Genomic DNA, 14726 nt, shown 5'->3' on the forward strand with positions numbered 1-14726 from the left:
GTACTTCTGCATATGAGTAATAATCTCTGAGGTTAAGTATTCATCCCATTTAGCTAATTGTCCACATAGCTCCCTGGGTCTTAGATTGCTCTATAAATACCTCCTAAGAGAAGAATTTTTCAAATGAAAGTTTCATTTTTCCTTTTTCTTCTTTTAAAGCAACAAAGAAAAACACATGTGTGTTTATATTTAACCAAACTTAAACTTGGAGAGCATTGGCCATGTTGTCGACATGTTTCTTTTCTCTACTGTTAAACTCCTTACTATTCCAGTTACTCACCGTCATACTCACCTTTGCCTCCGCCGCTTGGGGTCCTCTGTTCTGCACTTGTGTTCTGCTCTCTGATGCCCCCAGGTTTTGCTGTACCTTCTAGAAATTGCTCACCTGGATAAGGCCTTGGCTATCCTTTATGACTCATCTCCTTCAGGAAGCTTTTCAATTTCTCTTGAAGAATATTCCCTTCGCTCAGTCCAAATACACATTCACTCATTTGAATACTGCGTCTTCCTCCAGTTTCCCAGTGCCGGGGATGATCCCCTAAGGCCTTTAAATTACATTATAATTAGTCACGCACTTGTCCCTGCTCTAGGGCTGTTTGAATTGTTCGTTCTCTTTTTATACCTCCAGTGTTCAGCACAGAGCCCAGGGTATAATACATGTGCAGTAATGTTTCTTGAAGGAGTGAATGGGCAAGTGAAACACCAAACAAATACTAAAGAGCAAAACATGGATTACTCTTGTATATTAACACGTTAATGGGAGGAAGAGATGGGAAGAAGGTCTTGAATAATGTCAAATTATTTCTTAAGAGATCTTGATTTAGATTTTTTTCCAAAATGAAATACCTGTTGACACTGCTGTCAACAAATAATCAAATTAAAGCTAGAGCCTGGGTGTTAAGTATCAGGGGGAGCATGTGTGAATAACCAGCATCGCTGCTGTTGAAGCTCCATAAAGTAGGAAGCAGTGACTGCAAAGATCCAGAGATGGACATCTGAAGCATGGGAAAGGGGCAGCTTGAATGAGATAGGAGCAGGATCTGTATTGATTGCAGGTCACCAGATAGAATTTTAAAAATCTATGTTCTCACTGGTGGCTACAGTTTTCTAAGCACAAATGACTGTTAGTGGTTATTGTGTTTTTCTTGTTTTCAATGGAGCAGCTCTATGACTCAGTTACATAAGAAGTTAAAGGCTCCACCCCTTTCCCTACTGATGTCCTAAGCTGTCCTCCATGTGCATACAAACTTTGTTTCCAGATTGCCCTGGTGTGACTCAGTGCCTGGACCAGCTTCCCAGCCTCTTCTGTTTTCAGCACATCCTCCTCCACGTGTTACAGGCTTACAAAGCTTTGCACAGCCTTTCAATAGCGTTTAGAGCAAGAATGCAGATTGCTACCTGGTAGACAGCACTGACTGTATTTTCATTGGCGCTGCATAGAGAGACTGCATGACATGCAGGTTGTGCTTTTGTTCTGCCAGGAATTTTCAGTTGAATGTAAAAGGCATTTAGCAAAGGCCGTATGAAATTATCTGCCGTATGTAACTCGAATGTGAGTTAATGAACTTGTCATTAGTCGTGTTTTAGTTTAGTGTTCTAGCTGGAATTTGCAAAAGATTAAAATTCTGCACATTTCATTGAGTCTTCCACATGGGATCAAAATACCATCCCACAGGCTCGACCTGACTTGCCACGTTGCTTTGACACCATCTTTGATTCCAGTGAACAAAACTAAGTAAGTGTGACTTACAGCCGCCCTACCAAACATTGAAGGTGTGAGCCTGTGCTGTTTCGTAATGACAATGACAAGAGTATAATGACATCCTAGTCCATGAAGACATGTTTTCTCTTTTCCCTCCCTCTGTGTACACTTACACAGTGTATAATATAATATGATTTACATTTCTGCTTAAATCTGCCACCTCTACTTAGAATTATTTTCCCTTGAAAAATTAAATTGCATTATCCATCAGCCAAATGGAAAATTTGATTACTAAATACCTAGTTCTAGACATTATGAATTACCTGTAATATCACATTTCTTGAGTACTTCTCAGAATGCTATGATTTTACATAAAAGCATAAATTACAGAATGAGAGGAGTAAAGTTTAGTGCATATTTTGCAGGTTCGTAGAGTGATATGTGGCCTATGACTGTCATTATAATCAAAATTGATTTTTGATCATTTGTAAAACTAAAACAACTAATTGAAAGCAAATTTACTTTAACTGATGAAATTCAAGATGAAGTGACAGTGGTCATGAATCTCAGTTCTGTAGATCTGCTAAAATGCCAATACACTGACACTCAATTGTTATTAATGGCAAAAGTGTTTAATATATTAATGGGAATCCAAATAAGGAAAATAAAATACATATTTTGACCTTACTTTAAGTCATGTTGACATTGTACATAAATCAGGTAGAATTTGAAGATGTTTCATCCAGCATTCATTATGAAGCAACAGAGTCAATAGTGGGCAGTTACAGTCTGTAGGCAATGCTTTCTGGTGTGGATTATGCCAAAAACTTACAGTCATTTGACTTCCTTTATTCCCCTTTTCATGTAAACTACCAGGTGGTAGATAGACCCATTCTTGGCTGTCAGTATTTTTACCACTTGGATAGATTCTGCTGTCTGAGGTCTTGAAGAGAAACGCAGCACATGTACAGTGTGATATAGGAGAAAGAACATCAGACAGAGGCAGAGAACTGGGCTTGTCAAAATTAAGGGTGACCTAGAGCCTTAGTGTCCTTATATGTAAGATTAGAAGCTTGGATTAAAATTCATTGCTCTTTACACTTGATTTTTATGCAGCAGAACTTTCTTCAAAAGAGATCATTCCTGGAATCCCAATATACAAAACGGATAAAAGTAGGATTGTTCTGATGTAAAGAAGTAAAATCCAGAGCCCTACTTATTTGAGTCATCTCCTACCTTTTAGATGGTCATTGTTTCTAGTTCAGAAATTCTGATGTTTTATATTAATTTAAACTAAAGTTAAATTAGGACTAGAGGAGCCATTTCTTGTGAAAATAGACGTAGTCTGAGTGATTTAGGCAAACCCATAGTGACAGATTTAGTGGCCTGCTACACTGGGTTGGAAAGATCTGTTCCAAGTCAGTCTCAATACACAAGGCTCGGTGACCAGGTCGGGAGCAGTTTTGGTGGTGGTCAAGAACATGGAATTTGCTGTGAGAGAGACCTTGGTTAGGGTCTGGGCTCTTCCATTTGCTAACTGCAAACTTGAGCAAGTTATTCAATCTCCCTAATACTCAGTTTTGTCATCCAGAAAATGGATTGATAATGGTACCTTCTGTGTACAGTTACTATGAGTATTAAATGAGGTAATAAGCCTGTAAAACTCCTGGCATGATGACATTGGCCTACAATAATTGCTCATAGAGTGAGAACTTATTATAAACACAGGCATTTTTGTTGAATGACTGACTGACTGAATGAATGAATATAGAACTAGCTTTCTATTTGTGATGTATGGAATATCTCTGTTTCATTTAATTTCATTTCAAATATTAAAATTCAGGCTTGCTTTTAAACCAAAGTTCTTGCTGATGCAAAGAATCTAATTCTGACTGTGATACTGTTTCATCACTTTTGAAGGAATAAGAAAAATGCTAACATAGCATGAACAACTTCGATTGAGAGAACAGAGTCTCTGTTAAAATCCATGGGACTTATCAACTTCATATTTTTGTTTATGAACATGAAACGCTCTCTAGTGTACATCAGAATCATTTGGTGCTTGCTGAATTGCAGGTTGCTGGAACCCGTCCCCGGAGTTTCTGATTCAGTCTGAGATGAAGTCTGGGAATTTGCATTTTTAACTCGTTGTCAGGTGATACTGATGCTAGTGGTCTGGGAATACACTTTGAGGATCACTTTTTCGCAGCAAAAGTCACAGTCATTAAACAAGCTAACTCAATGAGAAATGATAATGAAAAGGCATGTACCTAAATAGATAAGGACCGATCGATACCAGCTATGAATTTGCGTTCAGCAATAATTGTAAAATTTGTAATTCTTTTCAGGTATTTGGTTGTTTAAAAACTCCCTATGTATGCTTTTATCTTTTTTTTTTTTTTTTTTTGAGACGGAGTCTCGCTCTGTGGCCCGGGCTGGAGTGCAATGGCCGGATCTCAGCTCACTGCAAGCTCCGCCTCCCGGGTTTACGCCATTCTCCTGTCTCAGTCTCCTGAGTAGCTGGGACTACAGGCGCCCGCCACCTCGCCCGGCTAGTTTTTTGTATTTTTTAGTAGAGACAGGGTTTCACCGTGTTAGCCAGGATGGTCTCGATCTCCTGACCTCGTGATCCGCCCATTTCGGCCTCCCAAAGTGCTGGGATTACAGGCTTGAGCCACCGCGCCCGGCGTATGCTTTTATCTTACTTGTTATATGGTGTCTCTCTTTTCCTCTCTTTCTCTCTAATCCAGTTTTTTTTGTTTTTTTTTGTTTTGTTTTGTTTTGTTTTGTTTTGTTTTGTTTGAGACAGAGGCTCGCTCTGTCGCCCAGGCTGGAGTGCAGTGGCCGGATCTCAGCTCACTGCAAGCTCCGCCTCCCGGGTTCACGCCATTCTCCTGCCTCAGCCTCCCGAGTAGCTGGGACTACAGGCGCCCGCCACCTCCCCAGGCTAGTTTTTTGTGTTTTTTAGTAGAGACGGGGTTTCACCGTGTCAGCCAGGATGGTCTCGATCTCCTGACCGCGTGATCCACCCGTCTCGGCCTCCCAAAGTGCTGGGATTACAGGCTTGAGCCACCGCGCCCGGCCTTCTAATCCAGTTTTTAATGTGAAAATGTTTAATGTGAAAATGTTGTTCAAAGCAGAAGCAAACCTTTTGTGTAACCTTGGTGGTATTAAATTTGTTTGTAAGCTATTTCTGCCCTGTTAGCTTTTGTACTGAAACATGTTTTCTTGCTTTTCTTGCAGTATGGAAGAGAAGAGAGCGACTGGACAATTGTGCTATCCTGAGTGGAAAATAGAAGATACCGACTGTATGCTAGCGGGACAGACTGTTGTATTTGAACTGTGATAGATTTCTTTGGCTACCTGTTAGCACTTGTGCATAATGTAGTTTGTAGTGTCAGTGTGTTACAAGAGTGATTGTTTCTTCATGCCAGAGAATATGAATTGCAATCATCAAATGGTGTTTCGTAACTTGGTAGTAGTAGCTTACCTTACCTAGAAAAATATTAATGTAAGCCATATAACATGGGATTTCCCTCAATGATTTAGTGCCTCCCTTTGTACTTCACTCAGATAGTAAAACAGTAGTTTATTCTTTAATGTAAGTTACATTCTGCTCCTCAACCAAATGCAATTTGTGTGTGTGTGTTTGAAAGCTAAGTTGAGAACATTTCATAGGTTACATTTCCTGGAGCCTATCTTTATCCACAGAAAGTGTTCTCTTTTTTTTCAATCGAGACTTTTAAAACTGGATTTCCTCCCATCACAGTTTTTTGCAGGCCCCCCAAGTCCATCTTAAGGTAAATATCTCTCTTCTTCCTGACGTCACAGCCTGAGCATACTCATGCGTTAGGAAGACCTGAGTGCATTTCCCACCATTGTCCTTTCCACATTATATTGTAGCTTGCTGTCTGTCAGGCGATTACAAGACTGAGGGTCTTGTGCCTTATAGATCTTTGTATCCCCAGTGGCTGACACATAGTAGGTACTCAGTAAATGGTTTTATAATGAATTAATGAACATTTTGCTTCTGTAGAAGTATACCTTCTTTGTTTCTATATTATGAAACCTCTTTATTAGAATTTGTGATTGATTCTGACACTGTATAGATTTACCTTATATTGTCTTTATTTTCCATGAGCTACTAAGTCATTAGAGATACTCTGAAGCATAGTCAGTTTAGAAAATAATTTCATATTGACTGTGTTGGAATTGTCTTGGAATTGAAGATACATCCCTAGAGCAGGGGACCCCAACCCCCAGGCCACAGGCCACACAGCAGGAGGAGGTGAGTGGTGGGACAACGAGAAGCTTCATCTGTATTTACAGTTACTTCCCATCACTCACATTACCACCTGAGCTCCACCCCTTGTCAGGTCAGTGGCAGCATTAGATTCTCATAGGAGCGCAAATCCTATTGTGAACTGTGCATGCAAGGGATCTAGGCTATGTGCTCCTTATGAGAATCTAATGCCCGATGATCTGAGGTGGAACAGTTTCATCCTGAAACCACCCTCCACCCTGCAGTCTGTGGAAAAATTGTCTCCCACAAAACTGGTCCCTGGTGCCAAAAAGGTTGGGGACCACTGCTCTAGAGAGAGGTCATGATATCATACCAACCAAATGGAAATGACAAATGTTTTGTGTTAAGTGTTAATTACAGAAATAATTTTTTTTTTTTTTGGTAGAAAACAAAGAGGCATACTCTGATTTTTATACTGTTGTTGCAGGTGCTCTTTTTTTTGAATGGAGATTTGGTGAGCAAGTGGTTAGGATACAGGGAGAGCTATTATGGGTGATATTTTCCGTGTTTAGGAGCTGTGAGTTAAAATTGTATCCTTTCTGGTTTATCTAGGGAAAGTCAAATCTTGACAGAAAACATTTTTCCTTGGAAGGTCAACTCTCAGACATTGTATTTTGGTTTCCCTCAGTCCTCATAACTTTCTTCTTGCTGAACATATTTTATTCTCTTTTCAGAGAAGGAAAAAAAAAGGATTCTAAAAGTTTGATGCATTGGAAAAATTTCCTTGAGGCAGTTAGCAACGCACAGCAAATGGGCTTTGATTCTTTTCCAAAACTTTTAGCCGTAGGGTCTTTTATACACAGGAATAGTAAAATGAAAATCGAGAAATATAAGATGAAAAAGAATGGTAAAAATATCTTTTAGGGGGCTTTTAATTGGTGATCTGAAATCTTGGGAGAGGCTGTTCTTTTCAGACCTGAGGTGCTCTTGAGTCTCCTGCACACTGTGTACCCCAAGCAGCATTCTAAGGTTGTGCTTTCGCTTTGGCTAACTCCTTTGACCTCATTCTTTTTTTTTTTTTTTTTTTTTTTTTTTTTTTGAGACGGAGTCTCGCTCTGTCGCCCAGGCTGGAGTGCAGTGGCGCGATCTCGGCTCACTGCAAGCTCCGCCTCCCGGGTTCACGCCATTCTCCTGCCTCAGCCTCCCGAGTAGCTGGGACTACAGGCGCCCACAACCGTGCCTGGCTAATTTTTTGTATTTTTAGTAGAGACGGGGTTTCACCGTGGTCTCGATCTCCTGACCTTGTGATCCGCCCGCCTCGGCCTCCCAAAGTGCTGGGATTACAGGTGTGAGCCACCGCGCCCGGCCTGACCTCATTCTTAATATAGTAGTCTAGGAAAAAGTTGCAGGTAATTTAAACTGTCTAGTGGTGCACAGTAACTAAATTTCTATTCCTATGAGAAATGAGAATTATTTATTTGCCATGAATACATTTTATACTTTGCATCTCCACTTTTATTGTGGCGAGACATGCCCATTGTGAAAGTTAGAGAACATTATGTGTGTATCATTTCTTTCATAAAACCTTAAGAGCATTTTTAAGCCCTTTTCATCAGCCCCAGTGAAAACTAAGGATAGATGTTTTTAAAACCTGGAGGTCTCCTGATACAGAGAACATGATCCACCATTGTCATTTAAGGAATAAGACAGGAAATTGACCTTGACGCTTTCTTGTTAAATAGATTTAACAGGAACATCTGCACATCTTTTTTCCTTGTGCACTATTTGTTTAATTGCAGTGGATTAATACAGCAAGAGTGCCACATTATAACTAGGCAATTATCCATTCTTCAAGACTTAGTTATTGTCACACTAATTGGTCATTTAAGGCATAAGATAGTCTAGCATTGGGAACATGTGAAGCTAATCTGCTCAAAAAGATCAACAAATTAATATTGTTGCTGATATTTGCATAATTGGCTGCAATTATTTAATGTTTAATTGGGTTGATCAAATGAGATTCAGCAGTTTACATGTGCATTAATATAAACAGAATTGGTGGCACTTAAAATGATAATGATTAACTTATATTGCAATGTTCTCTTCCTTTCACGTTTTTCAGTTTTTACATTTCAGACCGAATTTGTCAGCTTTTTTGAAAATACATCGGTAGAAACCAAGATTTTAAAATGAAGTATCAAGACAAGGGCAAAACCTGAGCAGTTCCTAAAAAGATTTGCTGTTAGAAATTTTCTTTGTGGCGGTCATTTATTAAGGATTCAACTCGTGATACACCAACAGAAGAGTTGGCTTCAGAGACGTGTCCCCTGCTCTCTAGTACAGGAATGAATACATTTATAACACCTGCTTTAGCCTTTGTTTTCAAAAGCACAAAGGAAAAGTAAAGGGGAAAGAGAAACAAGTGACTGAGAAGTCTTGTTAGGGAATCAGGTTTTTTTCCTACCTGGTAAACATCCTCTATTCTTTTCTCAAAAGATTGCTGTAAGAAAAAAAAAAAAGAGGCAGAGGCAGGCAGCAGCAAGAAAGCAGAGCGGAACATCAGCTAGATGGTGACATGCAATGTGAGCTCTCTTGAAGACATGGGAAACCTACGTTATACACCTTGGGTTAAAATTCTTCACCATAATAGTTTTGTTGCTTCATAAAATTGTACCTAGGCAAGTGATCTTGCTTGCCTCAAATCCAAGCAGTCTTGAACACCTGAAGGCGATTAATGAGTATATCTTAGTCAAAAGAATTGTTGGAGCTTTTTATTAAAGCTGCAGTTTCAGTTCTGCTTTTGGGGAATTGTGCTATGCAAGCAGCTGCCAAAATAAGCTCATTTATTTTTTCCAGTCCCACTCACTCAGTGCTCAGTCACTATATTCTGTTTCCTTTTTTTTTTTCAACTTGCATATTTGGTTTCCCCTTATGATTGGGAAAGATGAATTTTCAGCAGAAAACAGTATTTGTTCACTTTCAAAGAGTGATAGTTTCTAAAACATTCAGAGCAATAAGTATTCATCAGAGGCACCAAATGAGGCAGAAGACTTAAGGGTTAGAGAAACCCCTTATTTCATGTCTTGATTCTAAAATGATCAAAGGACTTTTCCTTGTAATGTGGATTTCTTCTTATGTGGATATGTAAAAACTTCAGTTATAAGTAGTAATGCTAGCAGGTAATTTTAGTGGACATTTTATAACAACTGTCACTTTGTTTTGCCACATGTAGTTTGTTCAGCTGTTTTCCAGATATTTCCCCCCAAAAGGAGGCAAAGGGTACCAGCTTTTCAATGAGCATTACCTATTACTTGGCAAAGATGATGAAGACTCTATTAATAGTTAATTTGATAAATGTTGACATAACCAACAATAGAGATTAGGAAGTTAGTTTTAGGAAATCAATGGCATATACACATTACCCTCATGGAGTTTGTATTCTACTACTTGAACTGACTGTAGCTATAAAAGCAATAGTTAGATAGCTGAATAGTTAGATCATAAGCAAGGAAGGCCAGAGTACATCTCTTATCAAGAAATCAATGAATAGTTGATCTCATTTTTAAAGCAACGTTATCCTTCTTTAATTCCTTCCTTTCTTCTAGTGCAAAACTACTTAATAATGTTGGTGTTTAGGTTAGTGTTCACACCACGCTCATCTGGTGTGAATTACCTCCTCCCTCTTTACTGTTTACTACCAACCTAGTAAATGTGTTGACTGCATTCTTTTCAAACAATGTTGAGTTGTCATGGTGCATCTAATAAATTAACACCACGGATTACTGCATCCTTGCTGATCTTCTTAAATGCAAAGCCAGATTATATGGACATAAACAAAGAAAATGATCCTAGAGTGAATTTTTCTAGAAAATATCTATTATGAACCATGCTGTTTAAAGTGTTAGCTTGAAGGTGATGGATCCAGCTATTCAGAAAGTAACTTTCATATAACCATTATTTTGCACAGTATGAGGTCTTAAATGTATTGAAAGAGATAAATTTTTATCATTACCAAAACCCCTTTTAAAGATTCAAAGGTGGAAGAAAGTGATTTATTTTTTCTCTTAAGCATACATATATAAAAGACTTCTCGGATGTTTAATTTGGGGAGGTTGATAATGAAACATATCAACAGAGTATAGTAGTTATAGCAGTGTTTGTGGATAAATAATTCCCTGGGGTCAGACATATATAAACATATTTGCTTTAGTAAATGATAAAGGCATGAAATCAGTCTAAAAAATTGAAGTGGAGGGTGATGGGGGAGAAAAAGAACAGAATTTGAAGCACCCTTTCAAATCTGCTGGATACAAGTATTGAAGTTTTAAGTCATCTTATTTTGTCTGAAAGTGTGTTTTTCATTCTACAATAGACCCAATCAACAAGACCTATAACTTGAGTTGCATGATGTTCAGTTTATGTAATCTACTGTTGGGATGGTAAGAATTGATGCAGGCTGTGGTGTAGGAATGAATTAAAGTATAGTTTCACTGGCTTTTCTCTACATATCGACCATCACAATGGCTAGGTTTCCTGTTGCTCACTATTGGATTATGGAGAAAATTTTAATGAAAGGTGATATCAGAGGAAGAATAAGTGGAGGTAGAGAAGAAAGGAATGATAGAGGGGGGGAAAAACAAAACATATTTCTGTGTTATCCAAAGGAGCTTTTTCCTTATTCTGTCAAGCACTGAGATCTTCAGCTTTCAGTGTAGTTGCTAAAAACAAATTATGCTGCTAGGTAGTGACTAAATATAGCGAACACTTCATCAGATATTAGAATTAGGTCACACCATTGAGGTTATAATCTGAGGGTTGTGTTACATAGAAACCACTTTAGATTATTATCAATTTGGACTAGACTTTATTTTATAATTGCATAGTCAGTAATATCTATTGTGTCATTTTTTCAACCATTTTATTCTAAGATCCGTGAAGCTTCTTGAGGCCAAATAAAAGAATAAGTTTAGACGAGAAGTAGATTGTAACTTTTTTCCCTTGGAGATACCATTTACCACTATCTCCCTATCCTAATAGGTGGAAGGTTTACTGAATTGGAAATTGGTTGAATATTAGTTTTTAACTAAAATGTGCAATAACACATTGCATTTTCCTCAAACTAGTTTCGTATGATCATTAAAGTCAGTCTCAGGGTTAAGAAAGGAATGTAAATATCTGCCTCAATTTGTCCTTCACCGATAAGTTTTTAAAGGGTGCAGATTTTGAGTCAGGTCTTAAAACCAAGCTCACAAATCTGGATGCATTTCTAAATTCTGCAAATGTTTCCTGGGGTGACAACAACAATGAATAATCCCACAATATACCTCAGTACCTAATACATGGAACTGGGGCTCAACCCACTGTTTTTAAGAATTTGCGCTTACTTGTGGCTGAGGAAAAATAAGTAGTCTGAGGAAGCAGTTTTTAAATTCGAGCTTATAGATAGAAACAGAATATCAACTTAATTATGAAACTGTTAGAACCTGTTCTCTTGTATCTGAATCTGATTGCAATTGCTATTGTAATGATAAACCCCAGCCATTGCAAGTCTCAAATATCTTAGCTGTGTAGTGATTCTTGAAATTCTTTTTAAGAAAAATTGAGTAGAAGGAAATAAACACTTTGTAAATGAGGCTTGGCTTTTATGAAAGATCATTTACAGGCTATGTTAAAAGGATTTTAGCTCACTAAAAGTGTAATAATGGAAATGTGGAAAATATCGTAGGTAAAGGAAACTACCTCATTCTCTGAAGGTTTTGTCGAAGCACAATTAAACATTCAAAATGGCTTTGTTACACCAGAGCCATCTGGTGTGAAGAACTCTATATTTGTATGTTGAGAGGGCGTGGAATAATTGTATTTTGCTGGCAATAGACACATTCTTTATTATTTGCAGGTTCCTCATCAAATCTGTAATTATGCACAGTTTCTGTTATCAATAAAACAAAAGAATCCTGTTTGTGTGGTTTCATGAAATCAGCATTGTTGAATGCATGTAGTAATAGTGCTTAATTAACATTTTTATGATGTCCCAAGGTTTCTGGTCAAGGGAAATAAATGTAGGATCGTATTTTTTACACCAAAATGACACAGAGAGAATTGAGCACACCAGAAAGACCAGAAACCACACCACTGGATAGAGGTTAAATATATTTCTTTTTCAAACATTTGGACAAGAAAAAAAAATGGGCATTTAAAAATTATCCTTTCCCCTGGTTATGGATTTATCTGTAGTCAAACTTAGCTTTGCTGTTTGAGATTTGCACAGAATGGGGGGAATAGATTACTTCTTCCCATTCGTTGTCATAATGGATCTACCTCACTGATAAACACCGTATATCTATATGTGGTTAACTAGCTTTAGAATAAAAGAAACTTTAAAAAGTAAAAGGCCTAGAGATTTTCAATGATGTGTGCCTTTTAGCCAAACCAGGCCTTGCAGAAATTGTCCTCAAAAGCACCAAGGGAGAATAAAGCCAAGTGCAGAATTACCCAAGGGTCACACATTTTGTATTCATTTTATATAATTTGCCTGAATGATTTGAAGTCCAGCAAAACCTAAAGTTTTGCAAAGAGTTACTGTAAACTGAACTTAAAAATGTCAGAGTGCTCAGTGACCCTCTTCTCCAGACCCTGTCAACCTGTGAAAATATTGGCCTTCATTCAGATCGCTCAAGAAGTTACGTGCAGAGTTTGGAAGGTCTAGGCAAAGGTTATTAGTCAAGTGTTCTTACAGTGTCAACGCTCAACTCCCACAAGCGTGAGAAAGAGAGACCTGTCATTCCTGAGGGTGATGACATACATTTACTGGAGCTTATATAATTTATCAGATAAGACAGCAGTCTCCTTCAGGATAGAAAGTGTGTTTTCTACGTTGATTTAGTACAAAACAAAAAGAAAAAGGGAGATATTTCAAATTTTATAATTATTTTTCTGCTAAGCTGATTCAGTGTGATTTAAGCATATTTTTCAAGTCATGAATCTGATTCCACACACATGCCATATGTACCTTACATTGTGATAATTTATTTTTAAGTGAAATATGCTATTATAGTCTGACTTTATGTATAGTGGTGATCAACTTGCAGGATCGCATTTCTGTAACCAAACAGCCCACAGCTGAGATGTAGATGCTTCTTATGTCTGTAGAATAATCACTGAGCTTGTTCTCTAGCTACGTCTGTATGCAACAGGGACAATGTTGATCAAAACCCATGATCACGCTCTCCAAAAGTCTGTCAGGAAGCCACTAGGGATTCTGAAAAGTTCATGAGCTGAAACAAATAAATTGAGTTGGAAGATTCATGTTGATTTTTTGTATCCCAAATGCAGCATACCAGTTTTTGAAGCTGAACTGATTACGTTAAAAAGAGATTAAGCTGCATTTGTTTTAAAGACAGTCACATGACCAAAAGGTGCTCAGCATCATTGTTCATTAGATATGTGCAATGAAATCTGCAATGAGATATCATTTCACTCCAGTTAAAATGACTTATGTCCAAAATACAGGTAATGACAAATGCTGGTGAGGGTGCAGAGAAAAGGGAACTCTCTTACACTGTTGGTGGGAATGTAAATTCATACAACCACTATGGAGAACAGTTTGGAGGGTCCTCAAAAAACTAAACATTGAGCTATGATATGATCCAGCAATCCCACTGCTAGGTATGTATCCAAAAGAAAGGAACTCAGTACATCAAAAAGATATCTGCAATTCTATTTTTGTTACAGCACTGTTTACAATAGCTATGATTTGGAAGCAACCTGAGTGTCCAACAGTAGATGAATGGATGAAGAAAATGTGGTACATGTACACAAGGGAGTACTATTCAGTCAGAAATAAAGAATGAAATCCTGTCATTTGCAACAACTTGAATGGAAATGGAGATCATTATGTTAAGTGAAATAAGCCCAGCACAGAAAGACAAACTTTGCAGGTTCTCACTTATTTGTGGGATCTAAAAGAACCATTGAACTCATGGAGATAGAGTGGAAGAATGGTTACCAGAGGCTGGGAAGGGTAGTGGTGGTGGGAAGGACAGAGGAAGTGGGGATGGTTAATGAGTACAAAAAAATAGAAAGAATGAATAAGACCTCATATTTTATATCACAGCAGGGTTACTATAGTCAATAATAACCTAATTGTACATTTTGAAATAACTTGGAGAATAATTAGATTGTTTGTAACTCAAAGGATAAACACATGAGGGGATGCATACCTCGTTTTCCGTGATGTGCTTACTTCACATTTCATGTTTGTGTCAAAACATCTCGTGCACCCCATAAATATATACACCTACTATGTACCCACAGAAACTAAAAATATAAATAGTTACATAATCTAGTAAACACTTCCCATGAAAAACTTATTTGTGATAATGATGAGCAAAAGTGATGCATACTTTAATCTCTGGCTTCTTCCAAGCCATTGTAGGATGTCACAAAACAGTTTTCTTACCATGCAAGTAGCCTAATAATTAACAGGATGGTTAAGGGCCATTGGCTGATCCTGAGATCTTGAGTGAGTTTCCTAAATTGGCAAAAAAAAAAAAAAAAAAAAAAAGAGAGAGATCATAATAGTACCAATCTTACTGGTTAAAAGGATTAGTGAGAATATAAATACCTTACAATAGTTCATGTGTAAAACGTAAACTGATGCAATTTTATTAAAAATAAATGAATGAGGCCGGGCACAGTGGCTCACACCTGTAATCCCAGCACTTTGGGAGGCCAAGGTGGGTGGATCACGAGGTCAGGAGATTGAGACCATTTGGCTAACAC

General features: G+C 37.8%; 1 protein-coding gene across 5 annotated transcripts in view; it reads left to right on the forward strand.

Moving 5' to 3' along the window:
- Positions 1-6402, forward strand: part of LOC105492127 (branched chain amino acid transaminase 1) — a 130538-nt gene extending 124136 nt beyond the window's left edge. For 4 of the 5 annotated variants that reach the window (XM_011759067.3, XM_011759066.3, XM_011759068.3 and 1 more), the window contains one exon: positions 4946-6402. In XM_011759067.3, the coding sequence (XP_011757369.2) occupies positions 4946-4987 (42 nt within the window). In that variant the 3' untranslated portion in view covers positions 4988-6402. Of the gene's footprint in view, positions 1-1642; positions 4100-4945 lie in introns of those variants that run through there. The other variant, XM_071072048.1, reaches the window with a different exon arrangement.
- The last annotated feature ends 8324 nt before the right edge of the window (positions 6403-14726 follow it).

The sequence above is a fragment of the Macaca nemestrina genome, chromosome 10 (assembly GCF_043159975.1).
Source record: "Macaca nemestrina isolate mMacNem1 chromosome 10, mMacNem.hap1, whole genome shotgun sequence".
In the NCBI taxonomy this organism is placed as follows: Eukaryota; Metazoa; Chordata; class Mammalia; order Primates; family Cercopithecidae; genus Macaca; species Macaca nemestrina.